General features: G+C 42.2%; 1 protein-coding gene across 3 annotated transcripts in view; it reads right to left on the reverse strand.

Annotated features, from left to right (window-relative positions):
- Window positions 1-23,638, reverse strand: part of LHFPL3 (LHFPL tetraspan subfamily member 3) — a 230,352-nt gene that overhangs the window by 27,783 nt on the left and 178,931 nt on the right. Inside the window, exon 3 of one of the 3 annotated variants that reach the window (XM_021534696.3) lies at window positions 7,130-7,157. The exons of 1 other annotated variant lie outside the window; for it this stretch is intronic. In XM_021534696.3, coding sequence (XP_021390371.1) covers window positions 7,141-7,157 — 17 coding nt within the window. In that variant the 3' untranslated portion in view covers window positions 7,130-7,140. Of the gene's footprint in view, window positions 1-7,109; window positions 7,158-23,638 lie in introns of all 3 variants that reach the window. One more of the 3 variants, XM_021534695.3, reaches the window with a different exon arrangement.

Genomic DNA, 23,638 nt, shown 5'->3' on the forward strand with positions numbered 1-23,638 from the left:
AGAATGGGCTGTAGATCCTGTGCTACAAAAATGAATGTCAGACAAAGACTGACTGGTTTATTTGGAGGTAAGTAGAAGCCAGGCTAACTTGGGCAGGAGCAGGGCATTGATTCCTCCTCCAGCTGCCTGTACTTTGTGCAGAGGAGTACAGAGAAGAGAATCACTGCTCAACACCAGAGGCAGGAGCTGTGGGTGGGACATCAAGGGATGATTTCCTGACTGATTTCCTGACAAAACCTGGAAATTGGTATGATTTGAACTTTGCTGTGGTGGCACTCAGGGAGGAGGTTTTGTGTTGCAGGAGTCCTGGGAGAGCACAAAGAGGAAAAGGAAATGAGCATCTCAGAAGAAAGGAGAAAAGTAGGAAAAGCCAAAGAAGTAGTTTTATGGAAACTTCAAGAGGTTGGACCACAAATCTGACAAAAAGGATGAAGGTGAAACAGTGAAAGGATTTAGTGTGGCTTGCTGGAAAATTGAAACTAGGAATTGATTTTAGTTGTGACATTTTAAGGGAAGACAAGGTGAGCATCAAGATGGGCAGAACAGAGAAGTTTGTGAAAACTGAGGACAAAGTTATCATAGCTCTACTGTGGGAACAAATAGTAATAGATAATTTTGTAGGATGCTCTTGAGGGAATGTCAGTGGGATTAAATGACAGCATCAGTCTGGAGAGAAGAGAGGATGGTGATAATGTTGAAAATAGCACTGGGGTGTGTGCTGCCTAGATACAGAAGCTAATAGGTTTACCAACTACAGTCAAACAGGGTGGGCATGTGAAGTAAGATAAGGGGCTCAGTAGCTAGAGCTTGGGCAGGAAGGCTGGACCAGATGACCCACTGTGGTACCTCCCAACATTACCCATTCTGTGATTCTGAAATTTAACCCAGTGCAGCCTCCCATACACACATACTCTTAAAATCACAGAATCATTAAGGTTGAAAAAGACTTCTAAGATAATTGAGTCCAAGCATTAACCCATTAATCCTTCTCTGTTCAGAGAAGCTGCCTGGGCAGAATTTGAGGATTTTAGATATTTGCTCTCAAAGTTTATCAGGATGGAGGTGTTCATGTGCAGAGCCCCCTGCTTACTTGGCGCAGTCTGAAAGGCACAGCAATCCCGTGGGTGTGTGTCACACTGAGGTCTCAGTGTCTATGACCACGCTGTTTCCAGGACAATCAACCCCTTTCTCTGCTGTCCTAATAACTGGCCCTTTCCTATATACCTGGGCAGAAGCAAGTTTTACAAACTGAAGGGAGTATGTGCTGGATATTGAACATACCACAAAATGTACATATCTATGCACATCTGATCTCAACAAGGGACCCTCTGCCCCACTGTTTTTTGGATGGTTTGATGTGTCACGGCCTTGAGTCAGGCACCTGAAGTCTTTCCTGCAGGGATTATATGATATTCAGCTAGAGGTAAGCATGTTCCCTGCAGAGATATGCTATTGATAGGAAGATGTAATGACTTAGATGAAATCATTACTCATCCTTCCAGTAAGTTGTGTCCTGATTTAGTAACATATTCCATTTGTAGATCATATTGTCTCTGGTGAGTCTGTTTTACAACAGCAGTACAAACAAATTAAACAAAGTTTTGATACGCTTTTATCAAAGATTTGTCCCTAGTGTCCTTTGATTTACTTCTTGAGATCTCCTCTGGCATGAACTGGATAGAGGCAATATTTTCTCCCCCTCAAAGTGGATCTGAGCTCAACACCTCTGAGAATATATGAGCTCTGCCTTCAGAGTTGGCTTCAGGCATTCTGGAGAATGACTGCCCTCCCCTTAATATATATTAGACTGAAGACAGCTCTATGTCTTCATTTCAGTGAAATTGGTTTTTTCTGCATTTCCTCGACATCCACATAGTAGTGCTTTGGGTATTCCAAGCCAGTACCAAAATGAAAAAATCTCTCTACTTTTTTTTTTTTTTTTTTTTCTGGCTGACAAAAGGAGTTGCAAAGGTATATGCTCCTCTGGCCCTTAACCCCACTTGCCTCTCTAGTGAGGACCAAAATTAATGACAGATCAGATTTGTCAACAGGGGGAATATTCTTGCATTTTGCAATGTTTGTAATTGTGTCACAGAGGTTAGAGATGGGTATAACTTATTAATTACCCCTTATACCACTTCAAGTCTGTTAAAGATGGGTTCCTAGAGCAAGAGATATATTTTTCAGTGCACATTTTGATATGAAACAGAAATTTGTAATGAGAAAAACTGATTCCATGAGAACCGGCAGAGTCTTTTTTGTCTGTAATCTGAATTTCAGAGGATCATTTACTGCTGAAAATGCTGTGATTGAGCAGATGAATGCTTGAAGTCTCATGTCACTAGCATGATTGTCAATAGGACTACAAAAGGGGAGTGTATCTTAAGAAATAAGAAAATGTTCTTACAGAAAAGTATGTTGAATGACTGGAAAATCCAAAATAGCTGTGCATCAGGAAGATAGGTAAGGCAGTGTGTGCAGGAGCATCAGCCTGCTCTAGCTCAACTCATGTATAATAACTTGCCAGTTTAATGTGTTGCCAGGCTGTGAGAGGCTACTGCTCTGTCTGGGTTTCTGCCTGTTTTGTTCTTTGTGTGGTCTGGATGCAGAGAAGGGATGTCACATGCTGCCACTATGAAAGAAGCCTACAACACACAGCAAATCCAGCCCTTAATACTGCTTAATTTCAGATCCTTTGGCTATATTGGATGAGTAGTTCATCTATGGTTTCCACACACTGTTGTCCCCATGGCACTGACAGCATCCACCTGACACTGGAGTCCCTGTGGTAGGGCAGGATTTGGGGTTACATAGGCCCAGCCAAGCTGTCTTCCATAGCAACTGTGGGAGAGGGGCTCTGCTCTTGTCTGTGAACAACCCCAAGGTCTTTGTCCTGCTCAGACCTTCATGGTCTATCTGGTGGGTGTTTGCCATAGGGAAATATTGGCATTTTGGGGATGCATGATACAGAAAGGCTGGCCAGCCCTAATGAAGGATTAAAACTGCTCTATTAAAGGAAGGAAGCTTGAGATCTGCTGAACTTTTTGATGTCTTTGAAAAAGGCCTTGCAATTTCACACATCAGGATAGTCTTTGGGTAAGAGAGGCATTGGTATTCCAGCAGACAGATTCTGCTTTCCCAGCTGTCCCATGGGCTCTCAGGAGCAAGCTGGTCTGTGGCCCTTAGCCAGAAAAGCACTTAGATAGGAGCACACCTCTCAGTCCATGGATCATCCTGCTGAATTCGCTAGGGCTCCTTATGCACTTCCAGGAAACAATGTGCTTTGCTGGGCTCTGTCTCAAGTCCCCATATGCATAAAGCTCCTCCACATCCCTTGGAGCCATATTAATATCTTGGATGGGGTAGGGATTCTGCCCAAGATTCCACTCCTTGCTTGAGTTATAACCACACTTTCAACAGTGAATGAGTGAGTGTGCTTCTGCTTGAAGTTAAAAGGCACCATTCTTTTGGGTTGTGAGCAGCATCAGCCTCAGGGAAGGGAGAGCTGTGCCTACACACTACTCCAGTGATAAACACAGTGACCCTTGTTTACTCCCTGAATAATATGACTTGGAGTTCAAAGCTGGCAATGCCGGAGAGGATCAGCACATGGCTGAGCACAGCAGGTGGAGGCAGAGGAAGAAGTGGTGCATTACCCTTTTTGTTACAGATGGCTCCCAGAGCCCCAGAGGTGGCACTACAACTGCAGCTTGAATGAAGGATGGGTCAAATGGAAATGTCAGGACAGAAGACCCTGCAGAGACTTGCAGAAGTGTCTAGCAGCAAAGGACAGACAGGGATCAGGACATAAGAGGAGAAATGTCCTGCTGAAGGCATGCCTAGCTCTGTGGTGCAGGGAATATCTGAACAGGGAACAAAGGCAACTCAACAGGAGGCAAGAGAGCCAGGCAGTGACCCTTTCAGAGAGCATTGACTTTTGCTTAATGCTCTTGTGGGGCAAATGAAGCAGCAGGCAGTAGCAGTGTGGACATATTCAAGGCCACCCAGCATCAGTGTGAGGAGCTCTGTGCTTGCCTGGGAAGCACAGAGGGTGTCACAGTAACTGAGACTTCAGAGAGAAGCCACCAGGGCAAGAAACCAGTCTTCTAATCTGACATGGTCAAAAATGTATGTGGCTGAAGGGTGAATGAAATTGTAGGAGACCATTTGGATCAATTATGGCATTCTGTGAGTAATCTGCTGAGGGTTTAACCTTCATGTGAGGAACAAAACTGCACTGAAGGTTTTTAGAAAAACTACTCCTGTCATTTGCTTGGAATGGTGTAACTGGCAGGTCTGTCCACTCCTTCCACTGAATTTGTGTCCTGGTGCACACAATTTAGAACCACTACTGAGCTGAGGCTTTTATCATCATTAAAATAACAGCATCATACAAAAATATGCAGGAGGAAACCTTAGGAGGTCATGTGGATCACTTCTTTTCCCAAGTTAGGCTAATTGCATCAGTGTCACTTCTAATGGTGTTGAATGATATATTCCTAGGGCTTTCCAACACTGGAAAGTCACAACACCCTTAGGGAAATGTTTCCTCTGTTCTCCCCACTGCTGAAAAGGCTGTGGGAATTTTGTTCATAATATCTGATTTGAATATTTCTTTCTGGAATGTAAAACATGGTTACAGGTGCTATTACCCCATATAGGCACTGAAAACCAAAACCACTCTCATTTATGGACTGCTCCCTCACACTTATAAGAGAACTGAGTTGGAGACATCCTAGGCATAGAAGGGAATCAGTGGGGAAACCAAGCTTCTTCTGGGCAGAACTGGGCTTACACAGAAACCAGAGATGGCTGAGTAAGGACATCAGCATGAAAATCCCAGATTATACAAATGAATAGGCTGAATGTTGCAGGATTTAGCAGCTCTCTGCCAGATAAGGTGTCTGAGAGACAGCTGGTTCCATCAAGCCTGCAATGAGGATCAGAGCACTGAGAGGAGGAAGGTGGCAATCAAGAGGATTAGCCCAATTCAGGGACTCTGAATTTTGAATTAAGACTAATTTAGGGGAAGAAAATGGGAGCAAGAATGCTTAGTAGAGTATTTTGAGACTCAAAGACAAATTCAGGATCCTTAAGTGGAGAGACAGATCTGTGAGTTGTCTTCTATAAAATACAGTCTGTGGATGCCCATTCACCCAAAAACTGTGGGTAGATATTGGCCATTGGTTTTTTTGCAGTGTAAGATGAGGGAAGACGGGTCTTCTGGCAGCAAGGGGAAGAGGTGGGAGGTTGTGGGGTGGCCCAGCCCTGTATATGTCATGGCTCCAGCATCCCACATTTTTTTTGGGATCCAAACTGAAGAAGGAACATGGTGACTTTTTGGCAGGTGGGAACAGAGATGTATGGCGCTCCTGCCTCAGGGGCTCAGCTGGGTTTCAGAGCTCTGTGTGCTGGCAGGAATTCACTGAGGAGAAGGAGGCAGGAAATCACAAACCCCTTATTGATTCCCTTTCTTTTCTGCAACCCATCCCCAGCACTAACCATATTTGAAAATACAGCTTCCAGGTTTCTTTTACAATGGTTAAAAAAAAAAAACAAAACTTAGCTCTAGAGAGAATTGTTTTGCCAGCCCTATTTTTCTCTGGCTTTGAGTTTGCCATTGACGTTAATTAGGACTTCCTGAGCCTTGTTAGCCTGGCATTTTCCTTTGTTACTGAGAACAGTGAAGGTGACCTTGCTCAGTAGGTGGATTTTCTCAGCTCTGACAGTCTAATCATTAATGTCTTAGGAACAGAGGTAGGGATCTTACACAGGAAACTTGAGAAGAGCTATAAAAACATAATGTAGACAGCTGGCAGTGTCAGCTGGCATAGCTCCAATAATTCAAAAGTAGAAGTGTTTCTGATAAGTCATCTTGATCTCACGCAACACACGCTATTCAACAGTTATTTTTTGTTGCATAATAAGAAAACAACAAATATCTATCTGTGTAAGCTCAGTTGCTCAGTTGAACTGGATATACTGAGAGTAATAACCAACATTCAAGAAACTCCATTTTATTTTCCAGGAAAGTGGACCTGCCACCAGAACACTGATCTTTGGTGGTCTGGTTTTGAATGATGGCTTTAAAGTTATTTTAGTGGTTTCACTCTACTCCCCACCAGTACAGTCACGAAACTGTAGAATCATGGACAACTCTAAGTAGAAAGACACTTCACATATTCCAATTCCCTTCTCAAAGAAGGTCCAAACAGAGCAGGTTGCTCAGGATCCTGTCCAGTCAAGTTCTGAGCATCTCCAAGGATGGAGATGATACTACCTTTCTGGACAACCTGGTCAATATTTGACCAGCCTCATGACAAAAACCCCTCACCAGCACACTTAAAATACAAGTGAAAATCCTGTGAGAAAAGAAACACAGGAAGGGAATACCCGAGTTCTTCCTCTCCATACTAGGCAGCACCACAAGACCCATGTGGGTAAGTTTCAAGCTGCTGTGATTAATCTCACCTTCATATGCTTTGCATACACTAAGATTAAAAGGACTATATAAACACAGGAAAACATTGTATTTGCTCATAGCAGAATTTTTAAACAGAGACTGCAAACAACATTTGTATTTCGATGTGTCATCTGCCACATGAAGCAAGAGTTTGACAGCAGAAGAGCCACAAAGCCCTGGCAGTAGCAGAGCTGTCCTGGCCAGCCAGCTGCACCAGGAGCAGGCCTGGCTCCCAGGGAAGGCAGAGGGAGCGGCTCTTTCCACCGGCAGGCACGGGAGGGTCGGCTCTGCTCCCGACCCCTTTGAGCTGTGCACTTCCACATCCCTACCCAGGATTTCTCAACAGCCATATCCAGGGGGGTCCTGACCCTAGCAGGTACCTCTGAAGGTCACTTAGGAATCACATACACAGCTTGCAGATTTGCCACTAGCAGCTGCCACAAGCTACCAAAAAAGGCAGAATATTAGGACTACACAAAACCAAAGCTGAGCTGGAATATAAATATCAAATGAAACGCTTACATGTTGCTGAACATGCTGCCTAAATCAGAAACACGAGACAACAGCAGAAAGCCATGCAACGCGTTTTGGCAGAAGCACGCAAACATGTCACAGCTTGTCCCCTGGATGCCATGCTCACACTTACGTTAGTCTGTGTCATACTACCTGAACTTGTTTTAAGCATTTCCATCATCTGTGAGGTAGGGAGGGAAAAACAAAATAGTTAAGGTATAATCAAGTGAGATTTTGCACATCATAGTATAATTTGTAAACAGTTTCTTTATTTGCTGTAGTGTGGAGAGTGTAAATGGTTCAGGCTTCTACCTCAACTTAACCAGACAGGGAACTTTCTGAAAGCCAGATAAGTGATTCAATGGATTACTAAAGAGGCAGATGAAAAAAATTGGGATTAACAGAGGAAGAAATAGTGACAGAACATAAATAAACACATAAACAAGTAAATTTTGGTGTCAGTAAGATTAACTTTTTTGCTATCATGTCAGAATCAAAATACTCAGTAATACCTTTTGATCAGTGAGCAATTTCAAACATTGTGTTAATCTGTCTACTTCAAAAATATTTGAATAAGGATGCAAAATTAAATAACAAATGCCTACAAATCATTACAATGAATTGGACCAATGATAAAACTATCAGTTCTCATCTCAGTATGGAAAGATCTGTAGAAGTCTTTATTCTAGGTGAGAAATTGCAGTAATAAAATAAAAATGATACGTCAAGATTTTGTTGATACATTGTTCCTCAGTTTTGATTATACTTCCAAAATCATAGGTATAATTTGAGAGACCCAGCCTACCAAATCCTTTTATATGCACAAACGTTCCTATTGGCTTAAATTTTAAGGTTAGCCATGCACTTTAGCCATTAAGGTTAGCTGTGCTTTTAATTGTGCACCCCCAGAAGCCTCCTTTGGTGAGATGCTGTGCCCACGCTGCCCTGAGAAAGCCCGGGGGAACACAACAGTACTTTGCATCTCAAAGTATCTTCAGTCATCTCCTGTAATTACACCTGTAATGTATTGTGAATTTATAGTACTTTGGGCAGTGCATATAACTCCCATGTCTGATGAGGGCAGATACTAAGTCACCTGAAAGCTCAAGGATTTGTATCAAGAAAAAAAGTACTTGCACATTTGCACTTTACACTACTGAACAGCTAAAAATCCCTGACAAGATGGAGAAAACAATTATCTCCTGAGAGAGTGGCAGAGTAATCAATTGGCCTAAACCTCTGCTATTCAAGGGGAGCCTGAAAGGAGGTACTAACATAGATAGAAGTTGAGACACTATCTCAAACCAGTAATTTCTTAACTATGAACACAGACCAATGGTTCCACTATCACTTGAAAACTGTTTTGAAAAGAATTTAAGGACTTTACTGTGGATTTAACATATAAATCACAAAGAGCCAAACTTCCACCAGAGCTGTATTTTCTAGCTGGGCCTAATGTAAAAGAACTGCAAAATACAGCAGAGAAATTACATACTGTAGCTGGAAATATGTAAATGTATTGATTATGTGATTGGCATGTCCCTGCTGAAAATAATCAACATATTGACTTTACTGAGGATTCACTGTAGGCAGTAAGGAAAAAAAAAAATCTGTGTATGTGTCTATGTACATTTTTTGGAAAAGAGAATTTTATTTCTGTCTGTCTTGGAAGCTGTAACTTTGTGTACTGGTACTGGAGTGCCTCCATTGGCTTATCTCTATCATTATTTCAGCAATGAAAAATAGAACAAATAGGGGTGCTGAAGGGTACACTGGATGAGTACTGAGATACAAAGCAAGGCAGCTGTCTCATTTATAATGCTGGGGAAAAATGAGGTAAAGTATCTTATTAAGCTAGTAATAGGGATATCATTTTCCTATTCCCCTATTTTATTTTGGTCTTTCTGCACTGTGAGAGCAAATGATAAGGAATTTGTAGCGATGTAATCATGCTTGGCTCCCTGCCTCCTCTGGCACATCCTGGTTCAGTGGAACTGATGCTGTTTTGTGCAGATTAGGTTGCAGCCATTAAATTCAGAAGCATTACACCAATTGGATACACTTGGGAAATATCCTAGGAATACCAATTCTTCATTCAAGCACTGATGAAGGTTCCCATGCACCTCATGCTCTCCCTTCCCCCAGCATCACCCAAGGATGTCCCTGCCTGACCAGCCCTGCAGGACAGAGTCTGCTGCCACCTCAGCACATGGGATGTGCAGTCTCTTCCTTGGAACGCCATGGAGAAGACTCAGAGGAACTTTTCTTTGCTAAACCATGAGGATGCATGTGAGATACTGGCAGGCTTGTGGCCAACTGGGGACGTGCCCACATCCTTGTTTCAGCTGGGATCGGGAGAATGTTTCTGTAGTGAATTTCCCAGTTACTGTGTTTGTTCCAGCTGCTAATAGGCACCTGTGGGGCCAAGCAGGAGCTTGGCTGGAATAACATCATCTCTCCACCACGCTGCTGGCACGGTCTTTGAGCCCCCAGCACAAGCTGTTTCCTCCTGCAGTGCAGCTCCTATTGCTAATGTAGATGTTGCCTGACTGGATCCTGCTGACTTGATTGATTCTATTTAAATCAACGTGATTGTTTGTACGAACAAAGTTGATAGAACTGGTCCTAAGTGGCATTTACTCCACCATGCTATTTGGCATATAAATCAGCTGTCTGGGGCATTGGTAACCATTTTGTTACCACTGTGAATTTAGGGAAATCTGTTAAAGACAATAAAGAAAGTACATACTTGCAGTGAAACAACTTATATTAGCACTTGACTGGTCTTATTTAGATGTATAGAGTAGCCTTGCTCTGGAGGTGGTTTAAAGAGATTTTTCTGTCCTTTAAAAGATCTGTGAAATAAACAAGTTCATTGTAATGCCTTTCTTACAAAGTATCATATATATTGATGTATTATGCATTTGGTTACATAGTTTTAAATCTGCATATGGCTGTTCATACCCAGTGATAAAATATTCTTTTAACTTTTTTTTAATGGTTACAGTAAAATTCTGCATGATGTATATCACAAGTAGAAATTTTCTGTTAGAAATATTGATGACATCTTGCCTATGGCAATAAACAGGTTTTAATAGTACAGTAAAGCATGTCCTCTCTTCTTAATAAGTCTCCTCTATTCATTAATCATGCAGATTATTTACAAAGAGCCTAACACAATGGAAAAGAAGAATAACTAATGCAACGGCTGTATTCCCAGGATCATATGAAATTCATCTTTACTAAGCTAGTTGAGCCTCTATAATCTCAAGGTGCTTATGAAATAATAGGGAGAAAGCTTTAGGTTAAGCATATTTAGTATAAAAAGTAGTTGTTTAATTTGTTTATTAAGATGAAATTCTCCTATTTTTGAGGGAAAATTAAAGTGCTTGATGAGTTAAAGCCACAGACATCTTGCAGTAAGATATAAGAAGCCTTGTCAGATCAATAAGAGAAACAATCTTTATGATGCTGAGATTTTGTAGCTTATAATTAAACATAATTTTTCAGCCTCTGTAACCTGTATCATCTTCACATGCTGTATTTTATACATCACAGCAATTACTGAAGCCTACAGGGTACATTTAGAAGAAGGCTTTCTGTCAGGAGCTGGTGGTGTAGTGACTCAGCAAGGCATCAGAAAGCTTTGCTTGGGCTAAGGCTTTGTGTGCTTCCCGGGGGCTGGACCTGTCAGATTAATACAAGGGGCTATTTTTGTAACATCCAAAAAGTGTCTGCTGTACATCAAAGTGAACTAGCTGCTTATTTTAGATGACAGCAGCTCTTAGATTTGTCTTGAACAATGCAGTCTTTAGCACTTTTTTGGTATATACTTCTCCAAAAAGAAAATTTCCTGTGAAGCATTAGTTGAAGAAGGGCTTCCCATTTGAGATCATCAGAGACATTTTCATCCATTCCAGTAAATTAACAGCCCACATACCAAAGGTAAGAGGCAGTCATGGCATACTGGGGAGTACTCTGAGCATGAACATCTGGATTTCTGCCCTGCTCTTCAGCTGAGTTGGGGTTTGGTCCCAGGCAGTGTGAAGGAGCATTAAAAGGGGCTCCTCGGTTGGTCTGGCTTTTTATTTACTGTGTTAATTTTTTATTCCCAGCAACTGAAATCTCACCCTCCTTCCTAGACACTCAGTTACTCCCATTCTTGAAACTAGCTTGCCTGAAAGCTGCTTTTTTCCCTGTGGTCATTGATGCTGGATCACATGAATGTGGCATCTGTAGCCTTCCACAAGCTGTGAGTTACTTTCCCTTGGCTGCTCTTAAACCTGCCCATGATGTTTATCTCTTTCCTGGTGCCTGACATAATGGGATCTTGACTACAGAAGTGTGAAGCAGTGGAAGACGTGAGGTCAGAGATGTGTCCCCATGGTCAGAACTTTTGGCAAGTTCTAGAGAGATAATGGAAATTACCTGTGAAACCAGGTAATTTCACCAAAGATGTCATCATTAACATTTGGCTTTCACAATGTGCCCTTTGTTTATGTAAATCTCAGAAGGCTATTGTCAAAGATATTGCTGTTAACTCTAATGGCACAGTGAAGTGAGTTGGGAAAGGTGAACCAGAGTCAACAAAGGCACTGAAATTGGAGTGAGCTTTTCTGAGTCATGGTCTGACTCAGCTCTCCTTGCTCCTGCTGCTCCAATACCACTGAAGCTGCCCTCTCTACTCCTTTTTGCTGTTTCCTTTTTGTGGTCCCTCTCAGCTGCTCATCCTGTTCAGCTGCCCATCCCTGTTTACCAAAGCACTTACCAAAGTCTCTTGGCTGGCGTGTGTTCCTGGGTCTTGCTTGGCAAAATGTAGCTACAGCTGCACTTTTCTAAATGGGGATGGATTAACTGTGTGCTTAAAAGCTTTGCTGGATAGAGACCTGGACTCTAGAGCCAGACCCACCTTCATTGATGGAGCCTGCAAGGAGGAGGAGAAGATTTTTTTTTTTGTCCTTCTCACATGCTGACTGGGAAAGAGGTGAGCAAGAGAAGGAGAGAGAGCCCTGGCTTGGTTGCTGCAGTCCATTGCTGTCATCAGAGCACTGGGCAATGAGGCTCTGAGTACCTCCCAGAACCCAGAGCATCCTGGGGAGAATTAATAGCAAGGCTGAGTTGAAAAGTAGTTCTGTCATATTTTTTAATAAAGAACATTTGGAGAAAAGTTTTCTCCATTGACTTTTGAAAAAAAGAGACCCCTAAAAACCCAACATTAATTTTTATGCAGGCAGCTATTAATAGTAGTGTAAATATTAGATTCATACTAGAATAACTTGTAGTTATATTAATACTTGCCGATATAAAAAGCATTTTAGGGTTTTTAGTAGGAACTCGGTATTACTACTAATAATACTTTGATTTGAGTAGCTCTTTTGTCTGCAAACCATGTCAATGATTGTATGTAAGTCACACAATGTAGGGGTGCTGGAACCTCCCTTACCAGAGCTATTTAAAAGCATTGTGTTGTGCCTGTTATTTTAAGAACACGGCATTTAGATCCTATTGAAAATAAAAACCATTCTTCTTACTTGTTTTCCAGACTGAAGGTTATTTCCACTGTTTTCTCAGAGAAGCAGCAAAGTTTGGGCTTAATCTCTTTAAATGCACCTTCAATTTTCATCCCTTTTTATTATTACCATAAATGCATGATTTTTTTTAAAGTCTGTTCCTGGAGTTATTTCACCCATCAAAAGGTTTGGTTTTGCTTCTAATGTGTATGTCTTATATAGTAAACTTCCATGTAGGATACAGGGCAAAGATTTCTTTGCTGAATTACTTCAGTCAACAGGAATTTCAATACCTATATCTATGGCAGTTGGGTGAGGTCTCTTTTAGTTTCTTTTCCTTTTAGGTTGCTACTTCTGTTTTGGGTCTCCCTAGACTCGCAGCAGGCAGCATGAACTGAGGCTTCTGACCATGACAGCTGTAAGAATCATTGATATTTTTTTTATCAGTAGCAGAAACAGAGAAAAAAAGGGTTTCTGTCAGCCTCTTAAAAAGCAATTCTGAAAAAATTAATTTCAGATCAGCAAAATACATTATTTGAGGGACATGGTATAAAAGTAGAGGGGAAAAAAGCTTGGCATCACAAAGTGGAAGAATAAGATATGGCAGCTATTCTTCCCTGACCTGATGTTCAAAGGAAAAGACATTCATTGAGGTCAAAACCCACTCTTCTACACGCAGAGATTTGAGCCAAAGCCTTTCTTTTCCTAGAGATGTTCTCTAGCTCCAGCCAGAGGTCACCTGAAATAAGATGTTCTCCAGCCCTCCTGCTGTGATTATTTTACTTTTCATTGCAACTGTACAAATGCTCAGCAGTTAAGCAGAGCAGAGCACGTATTCGAGTGATTTTTCTGTCTGGTACAACCTATGGTTGAGACACAACACCATCAGGTTTTAGCTTGGTGGCAAAGGCCAGTGAAGCCATTTACATTGAATTAGATCATACTGAAAGAACAGATTTCAGGCCCATTCCCCAAAATGTCCTGGATGAGCAGCAGCTGCCCTGGAGCAGGGATGTGGGGGCTCCTTTCTCCCAGACAAGGGAGGGCTGGAACCACTTTTGCCGAATTTGACACAAGTTGATAAAGAATTGTGATGATCCAAAATTGCATTTTTAAAATAATAAATGCTGCTCACCCCTCTGAACATCAATCATGCACATTGAAAATCCCACTTTTTGTGACAGTCCATGCATGTGATCTTTACCTGCACACATAGGAGAGGTGCTGGTGAATCCTTGTGATTCACTCAGTGCAAGGAATGTGGTCGAGACAATAATGTGATCTCAACTAACTTAAATTCCTGCTCTCTCTGTCAGACAGCCCTGACCTGAAGGATCTGCACACTGATGCTACGTTACTAATCTCACTGGTTTAGATTCGAAAGTCCCAAGGTAGTATGCCAGTTCTCTTGCACACATTCTTATTTTTGGATCTAAATCTTCTTTAAATATTGGGCAGACTCTCTTTTCATAGCTGAGTAGTTATTTCAGCAAGTGTGGCAGTTGATTTACAGTTGGTACTGTGTGCACTTTCTGTAGTGAAGCATAAAATTGAAAAGCTTATGTCAAATTCATTCATACATGGACACGCTCAAGAACAAATTAATTTTAAAGCACTCACAGGATGTATAATGTTTCTATGTCATGCTTTACAAATCTATAAAGTAATTTATAATGTAAAGCCTACTTTAGAAGAGAGTTGTAGTAGAACAGATAGCAGAGTGATTTAAATCTAAAATATCCCAATGCTACACTCCCTCAGATATCTGCAATTCAGATCTGATGGGAACCATGAGTAATCAGTTTCTAAAGCAAAATTATTATACAAGAAAAGGCTCTTAGTACAATGTCCTCTTGCAAAACCAGGCTATTCTAGGACAAATTAGATTTTCTAACCATCAGTATGAAGCACACTAAATAAGTGTCAGATTCAGATCTCAAACCAGTATAAATTGAAAAATCACAGCCATGAAGGATCAAGATAAACTCTTAAAGATGCATATTGGATAAATCTCATATGTAACTGTAATGCCAGGGCCTTTGTAATTAACATCAAGGGAGTTTTCACCCCATGAGAACAGATGCCTTCAAGCTGACACTACTGTTGTGGTTCTTCCCTTGTGGATGGCACAGCCCAAGGAGGATTCCTCTGCACAGGGTGAGTGTCTCCCCCATGGCATTTGACAACAGGTTCTTTGAACATCCTCCCAGTGTTTTGTATTTTGGAGCACCACCAGATTCTTTCTGCTTCCTTTGGCAGAAGCTGGAGCTGCCAGCGCTGTTTGACACCAGCCTCTTGCTGCATGCACCAAGGGACCCAGAAATCAAGAGAAAAGCACCCCTCTCTGCTCACAGCCAAGTTCCTTGTCTGCTTGCAGCAATGCTGTGGCTGTAATTTCCCCCACACTGAGCACTTACCATTAGCAAGTGTGGTTGGCAATCATCAGAAACATTCAAAGACAAGCAGTCACCCAAACTCAGCTTGAGGTGAGCAGCTACAGCTGCCTTCAGATTGCAGGCTTGCATGGACAGGAATGAGTGCTGAGTCTAAAGAGCTGGCAGAAGGCAGCTGTGTCCCAGCTACTCCTGCTCCCTCCTTGGCATGGACAGGAATGAGTGCTGAGTCTAAAGAGCTGGCAGAAGGCAGCTGTGTCCCAGCTACTCCTGCTCCCTCCTTGCATTTTTTCCTAGTGGCATTGCTTCTCTCTGCAAGCAGCAACTTAATATACTAACAGTACAAGCAGGAAAATATACAGCAATGACTGTGAACTGCTGGCGTGCTCCTCTTCCCACTATTCATCCCACTTGGCATGTGTTGTGCACCTGGGTAGCTAACTCTGTAATTTGGACACAAGTAGTGTGTTCCCTCATCTTCTTAGGAGAAACAGAGATATAATCAGAATTTAGAGTGGCTTCTAAAAGGTGCATATTTCAAAGGTAAAATTGCAACATAAAGCATTCAGAGAAACTACAGCCCAAGTACCACCTGTGTGCAGAAGGGGGAAGGAAAATATCATTATTTGTAGCAGCCAGTGGAGGCAGACAAAAGGGTCTAACTCAAAGCAGCTGTTCCTACTCCTTGCATCAGAGGGAGGAAGCCTTAGTTGCAGTCCCCTCATGCAGTGAACTTTGAGATATTTATAAAAAGTGGAACAGCTTCCATAGTGCAGGGCAATAAAGGTCACCTCGGCACAGCTGGGCTGGTAACCAGTCAGTACAGCACAGCCACGGTGATGTGGAAAGAAGCCCTGGCTGCAGAGCAATAGCACATCCTTCAGCACAGACACGTGGCTGGAGGCCGCCGTGGAGCTGGGTGGGGGGACGGTCACAGAGGATGGAAGGGCTGAGCCTTGCTCCTGCCTTCTGCTAAATGCTGGGACCCTGTTTCTCAAAAATACCTAATGACATTGGGTGCATTAAACTTCTCAGCACAGGAATTGGTTTGGTTGGACATTTTCTTCCCGATAGTTGGTTCAAATCAGGTCCCCCGAAAGTCCTTTTGAAAAGATTGACCACTGCCAGTCTGGTGTACTGCATTCCTCCTCACAGCCACCACATTGCTGGCAGAATGGGTAGGAAGAAAAGTCCTTATTCCAGTAGGAAAGGCTGAAAAAGGAAGAACTATTAATCTGAAATTCTGCTATTAAAGAGAAAGATTTCAAAGCAACCCAAAGAAAAATTGCATCCAGCTCAGTGGGAATGCCTTAGCTATAGGCTTCACCTATTTCTTTGGAGCAAGCCAGTTCGTTCTGCAGCCTTAAAAACTGCTTTAAACAAAAGGATTCCTAAAATATGCTTTATCATCAGAGGCAAATGGCTGGCAGCCAGGAAGCACAAGGAGCAGTGGGGTGCTGGAGGAGCCCTGCCTCAGCCCCACGACAGCCACTGCCCCAGTGCAATGGGGAGGCACAAGTGCTGGGCTGGGGGCTGTGCCATTTGCTGAGTGGGCACACTCCTGTTTGCAGTCAATAATAAATACCTGAAATGGTAATAATTTGCACTGGAATGTTCTGTGACTTCTTTCTGCCTCAGGTTGCACTTTTTTCTTCAAAGTTTCAGCACAGCAGTTCAGCAGTTTTTGAGAACCTGTATCATTGCCTAAGGAGTTCCTGATTCCAAGAGGAGACAAAATTCATCAGCTTTCCTGTGGCTGTCAGAGTAATACTGAAATATCAAATAAATGGTATTTGGATTGAGCTTTTTTGATTTTGATTGTGACAATCAGTCATAAAATCCTTGACAATTAGATATCAGTGTAGACGTATCCCACCATTCCTTTGCAGATATAGCATTCTCTGGAGTCTTAGATCCACAAAGTTGTGATAGTGTGAAGCAATGATGCTGTAGCACTCACCTTTCAGGGATCCAACCCTCCTAGAGCAGTCACAAAGCAGGATGTATGTAGGGAGCTTGCAGCTTGAGGAGAGAGATGGGTTTCTAAGCTTGGGATCCAGGAAAGCCAATATAATGCAGAAAGACTGTCTGTGATAGAAAACGTAAAGGCCAGGAGGCATTTGAAATGAGAGACTGCTGAGCTCTGCATGGAGCGCAGAGGAAATGCTCAGCTTTCCTGGTTGGTGGAGAGCTTCTACTCAAGAGCGTTTCTATGGACCCCTGCTGTGTCCTATTCTTGTATTCCAGGAAGACAGTTATTGTTTGACCTCTCTTCTGCTGTATTAAATCTTTCCAGGTGGTTGTCATGATGAGAAATCTGCTGGGACTGTCCTGGATACCTCTGCAATGTCAGGAGGGAATGAAGTCTTGATCTTGTCTGTGGTGGGTATTCATTCCCAGCCAAGATTTTCTCCTTTGACAATGTGCTAAGATTTTGGGTAGGAGGGAACACTCCCCAGAGATCACCAAGTCTCCTGTCCAGACCTAAATAGAAATCTCCTACAGGTAGGTCCTCTCTCTGGGCGGACAAGAGAATTATTGAGTAAATGCCTGTATAAATGCCAGAAAAATGCCAATTAACAAATTATATTTGTTTCTCTCAAACACTGCCATCACTTTCTCAATGAATTGATGTGAGAGGGTTTTTCTCTTGAGCTGACTTTGTAACTGTGCTGCTACGGAGGCAGGGAGGGTGCCAGGGTAAATAAACTTGTGCAGGGCTCTTGGAGATTATGGCTGGAGGTTGCCTCCAGCTGCCAAACTAACACAGACAGAGTGAAGCCTGCAGTGTAGACAAACATTCTGCTACTGCCCCAGATTTTAAGTGAGCTTACATAAAATGTGGACTTATGCAATTTATGTGCAATATAAAAGACTTTCTAAGGTGTTTGACTTGATATTCCAGGGCGTAACATGAGCACTATGTAGGTTTAATAAAGCACATAGGAAACAAAAATGAAGAACTGCTTTCCCTGAGCACCATTTGGCAATAAGCATCATCATTAAACATGGAGTACCTAGTAGGGATGTACAGAGATTGTTCCTAGACCTAAAACTGCTCATCAGCACTGCAGATGCTACATTGGTCCGTGGCTGATAAAATCTGCAGCTTGCACAAGAATCGATATTATGTTTAAAAGATGAAGAGGAGGCAGCGATATGAGACCTGTTGCTTGGCCAGACAAATCCTGTGCTTTTAAGTGCAGCCAAATAGAGAATTATACTCCACAGAAAAAGAAATACTAGCTGCTCTAGTTAAGTGCTGTTTTTTTCTCTAAAGACTTTAAAGGCCAAACAAGAAGACAAAAACTCAAGTCCTCTAATAACTCAGAAGGCTAATGAGACCTTGACTGGCTAAACAGGGGATGCTGAGATGGAGGCAGGAGCTGAGGCTAATAGTGCTATCTGTGGTCTTAGCATCCACTGAGGATGCTGAAAAACTGGGAAAGAAGCAGAGAAGAACTGCAAAAGGGGGCCAAGGACTACAGAAAGCACCTAATGGGGAGAGAGAGGTTTTGAAAGCACTCTGTCTAGCTTATCAAAAAGATTGAAAAGTCTTGATTACAGAGAATAACTCTTCATGGAGACAAATGAGCTCTTTATTTTGGTGGAAAAGGATGAATGCTTAAAAGCTGAAGCCAAATATATCTGGAGTGGAAATTAGGCAAAACATGTTAATAATGAGGGTTTAAAACAAGCTGCTGAGAGAAGACAAGGAGTCTGCAGTGCTTGATGAAGATGTCTCAATGCTTTTCTAAGAGACAATTTTCTTGAATACATGCTACCTTTTAGTCCATCCCAACAAGAGCACAAATGGGTGATATTTTAAGAATGGTGATAACATGCAGCTGTCCTTTCCAGTGTCAAGCTCTGGGACCCTGTATGAGCTAACTGGAGGCACACAGGAATGTACCTGCCAGCTAGGGTCTTGCAGGAAGAAGAGGCCCCTCCTTGCTCTTTCACCCCTCCCAGCAGGATAGTCATGTCAAGAACCAGCATTGGCAATCAACCCTAAAGCCTGTCTTGATGTTTTTCCAAAATGCCTTGCAGAACAATGAACCCCATGCCTGTCTGTCCTCATTGAAGCCATTCCCAGAGCAGAGGGACAGCAGGGCATTGCAGGGGTAACCACATCAGCTCCCACCTGTCCCGGGCAGGATGGGCAGCTCAGGGCACTGAGCCAGGCTGGCACAACTCCAGTGGGTGCTGCCTTCATCTGGGGGATCATTCAAGAGAACAACCTGTGTTCTCATTCTGAGAGAATTTTCTACCTGTAACTCAATACTTCACTAAAATAAATATTCCTGCTCCATTTTCTCTCTCTCTTCATCTTCCAGAGATAAACAATTATTTTTTCCCCAGAGGAGCCCTGACACCCTTCAAATGCCTATTAGAGAGTTTCACTCTCCCTTTGTTGGTGAGCTCACCCATGCAAGGTCTGTGCATCAGTCCTGCAGCCTGGACTAGAAATGCTGTGCTGTGGTTCTGCCTTTGCACCCAGCAAATGGTTCCCACTATGTTTAGAATATTCAGTAGATGATGAGATTAAACTAAACAGGGCTAAAAAGCTCAAAAGAAAGTAGCAAAACAATAATCCCCACCTTCTTTGAAGCTTATTGTAGCTAGTTTTTATTCCTTTAAGTTGTCAGTCTCATGGTAAGAAGCTTGCAAAAATTAACTCCCACGCTTGGCTTTGCAACAGGAAAGTGAGTGCGTCATGCAATGATGTTTCAGGCTTTCATCAATTTATCTCTGACAAAATGCAGCTCTTTAGAGAGAGATCAAGGCTAGGAAAAAAAAGATGATACTGACATTCTATCCTGGTACTTCTAGACTTTTTTGCATGGAGTGTCCTTTACTCAGCATTTAAAGAAATTGTCAAATCTTCAATACTTACTATAGAAGTGTGAAAGTCTGAACAGTGGTAGCAGTGGTGGAGCAGCCCAGGGAGACAAAAGATATGTGGACTGAGCCTAAACATGCTAAACATGCAGTGCCTTGTGTTAACACAGATCCCATGTCTGGGACCCTTGAGTATTCAGCCCTTAGAGGGAGTAACTTTCCTCCTGCTTCTGAATGATTCCCAGACAGGAATATCCACTGACAAATGGCAGATCATCTCTGCTCTGCAGGCAAGTGCCTGGTCCCATGGTGACACAGTGAGAAATTTAAGATCCTGCTCTTTTCCCAGCCCATGCTCATTCCAGCAGGACCTCACACATATTTTCTTCCCGTGACTTTCTAGGGAAAGCAGTTGAGTTGCAGGGGACAAAGCTGTTTCTTGAGAAATAGAACTCAATGTGTGGTTAAGGACAGAAATATTTCCTGATTTATTTATTTGTTTGTTTGTTTTTAAGGATGTAGAGAGGGGTAATAAACAGGAAAATCAATGTGTCAGTGATGTGTTTTCAGAAGGATGAAGAATGAGTTATTTAATGGAAAATTGAAAGATGTGCTTGCACTCTGTCATGGACATCTACAAGTTAGGCCATGGTAACTTTTTTAGAATTGTCCTACCTAAGTAGTCAGAAGGAAGGTGCAAATTAGACACAAAGCCCACATTCACAGTCTTATGAATGAACAGCATAGAATTCTGACTTGTAGAGGTAAACATTTAAATTAGCTGATTTAGCAACTATTAAAAAATACCTTGCTAACTTGAAAAATAAAGAAATGAAGAAAGACTTCAGGATAAAATATTTGGAATTGCCAAAGAAAAGTGAAGAAGTGGAAATTAATGACAATTACAAAAGAATGTAAACCCAAACCCAAAGGTTTTCTCAGAAGAGTACCTTCTAGAGCAACAATGCCACAGTAAAGTAGAGGAAAGAAGAACTTATGAAGACATTAATCAAAATATGAGTGAAAAGAAAATTAGATGCTTCAGGGCACAAAGATGACAGGAAGCATATCTGTGGCAATAAGGGATGATGGAAATCATACAGAGGGAAATATAACAAAGTATACATGAGGAGAGGATGAAAGCATGGCAGAACACCTACTCTGACAATACAGTCTTTTGCTCTCACTGAAAGCAAAAATCAATAAATTCCGTGTAGGAAGAAAAGCTTATTAAATCATTGAGTGTCCAAGTAGATATTCCTGTTGGCAAACACATTGCTCTGTTTGATGGATGGACACCAGGGTCAAGAGGTCGTTCACTGAAGTGATCAGGCTTCATAAAATCCAGTTTTGCAAACAGCTGGGGCAGCAGAGGCTCAATGCAGTTACTGCTGTTGAGTGATTTCCATGTGCTGCAACACTGCAAGCTCAGTGAGCTTTTTTGGGTCAGTGAGAGGGTTTCAATGAAGGAAGAAGTGGAGGGACTGTCACAGCTCTGGCCCTGGGCGTGTTCCTCGTGTGCCTGCCCATGGCTGGGCATGCTGCAGTGCCTGCCCCTGAGCAGCCACGGGGCTCAGCTCTGAATCACCAGCGCTGTGGTTCTCTCCCTCCCCCTGCTTGCCCAACACAGAACCTGGTGGTACGAGGTGGATGAAACCATAACATGGTAATTCCTTGTGTGGAGATGTGCCCTACCCCAGCATCAGCCAAGGACTCCTGAACCCTGGATCATAAGGGTTTAGCTTGGAAGGGACCTTCAAAGATCACCTAGCTTAAGCCTAGTGCCGTGGGCAGGGGCACCAAGTTGCTGAAGGTCACCCTACATTTGGCACATACCAAAGCAACAATAAAATGCCTCCTACCCTGTTTCTCCCACTGTCTGGCAGCAAGCTGTAGCTTGGTCCAATTCTAGCTCTCCCTGTTGGCTATTTGTATTACTGGTGGGTCTCTCATCCATTAGCATCAGCCCATTTCTTCCTTACACCCCCTGCCCCATCCCTACACCCCTCAGCATTACTGACCCCTTTGTGCAAGGTGAAACACACAGAGCTCACTCAGTCACCTGTTGAGAGAGAGAGGCAAAGGAAAGGAGCTTTCAAGGGAGAGCACTGGACTGTAATCTTCAGGAATGTGCATTTCATCCATAGCTGTGCAGCTGAGCAGACAAACCTGGGGCACAAAGATACCATGGTCCTACAGGACCAGGTTGCAAACCCAGTGCCCAATCTCCTTTCTTCTGTGGCACCTACTTCTGACCTGAGGTGACAGGACTGTACTCTAAGGGAGCTCAAACATGTTTCCATGTACACCTCAGGGCCCTGTGCACAGTGGGCTGGATTTTGGTGAAGATAAGAGATCTGGAGATGACAGCCACGGAAATGTCACAGGTCCTTCCATAGTTCCCCTCCTCCTCCAGTGAGATTTCTGTTCCATCCAATGCAAAGCATTTGCACTTCATTAAGTACGTCTTCCTTTAAAGGATGCCTCGTTATGACTTTCTTTTTGGATTAGGTATTTCTTTAATTTCTAAGCATACTAATTATATTTTTCCTATGAAGGGAAGATGGGCATGTCCTGAAGCTCAGGAATGCTCATTTTAGACCTGCGTGGAAGCAGCCTTTGAGGGCAGGCTACAAGTGTCCATCAATCCCTACAACCCTAGCACTGCGAGTTTACTGCTGTGGATTGGGATCTACCCAATTTGACCTTGATGAGCCATCTGTTTTTCTGGCTTTTTTTAGAGTTTCGGGCTGGAGAAAATACAAAGTGAGTTTTTTCCTTTTCCTGGAATGCAAAGTGCTGTATCAGGCTGGTGAACACTTGGGGCTACTTCTGCTTCAATTCAGGCTGAGGAATGACAAGGGATCGAAATAAGCATTGGCCCTTTGGTTATTAAAAAATTATTTTGAGATGTTTTCTCCATCCCAAATTCACAACAAGAAAAATCTTATTGTTTGTTTCTTGCAAATTGTGGAGAATTTGTATTCTAGTGCATTTTCTCCTGAATGCTAACATATGAAAATAGAATCAAAATTATTATGTACATTAATAATAGAATACATACATAAAGATAACCTTGAGGTGTCTAAACTTTCTGCATATTCTTCTAGATTGCTGGTAGCTTTTGTATGTGGATATATTAAAACAAAGAAAAAAAAGAACAAAATTGAAATGCAAATATTTTTGCCTGGAAAGGAAAAATAAATTGTATCAATAAATCAGTCACGATTTTGAAACACTCTTTGTTTGCCACCATCAAAAAGAGTTTATCTTCAAGAAATGAATTTCTGACCTTAAGTACCTAACTTACTGTCCAACCTTACCGTAGCTGACACTATTCAAATAAGTTAGAGCTTAGCAGAATTTTTTCTTCCTCAAGTTATAATTTTTTCATCTAATAGAAAGTAAAGCTTGATTTTACTTTACTGTGCTCAGACAGCATCAACCCCTTGATATTATATTTATTTAACAAGAGAAATGAAAGTTTTAATTTTCTTTCTTCTGGAAAAAATGTATTTGCAGAAAAGAGAAAATTAAAAATGCTTATAACATGGTGGGCAGGAACCAATGATGTGAAAAAAAATGTTTCTGCTTATTACTTTTTTATTTCTTTTGCCTTTTTGGCCATGTTTAGAAGTCATGCTGTCTGATCCATGTGTGTGAGACACACTCATGGAGTCCTGAAAACCCATGAAAAGTAGAAGGTCAGCAGTGGGCTGTCTCCTCTGCCAGGCAGCCTTGATAGTATGAGCTGTTTGATGTCATGATTTCTTGCTCAAATACCCAATTTCTGCAGGAGAATTCAACCACTTGTGGCTTGTGACAAGAGCCACATAGTGAGAAAACACATCACATGCAGTGGAGTGCCTGGGAACCTTGCCTGAGATAACCTGCAGAAACCAAACCAAGTGCCAGAG

The sequence above is a fragment of the Lonchura striata genome, chromosome 5 (genome assembly GCF_046129695.1).
Source record: "Lonchura striata isolate bLonStr1 chromosome 5, bLonStr1.mat, whole genome shotgun sequence".
NCBI classification, from domain to species: Eukaryota; Metazoa; Chordata; class Aves; order Passeriformes; family Estrildidae; genus Lonchura; species Lonchura striata.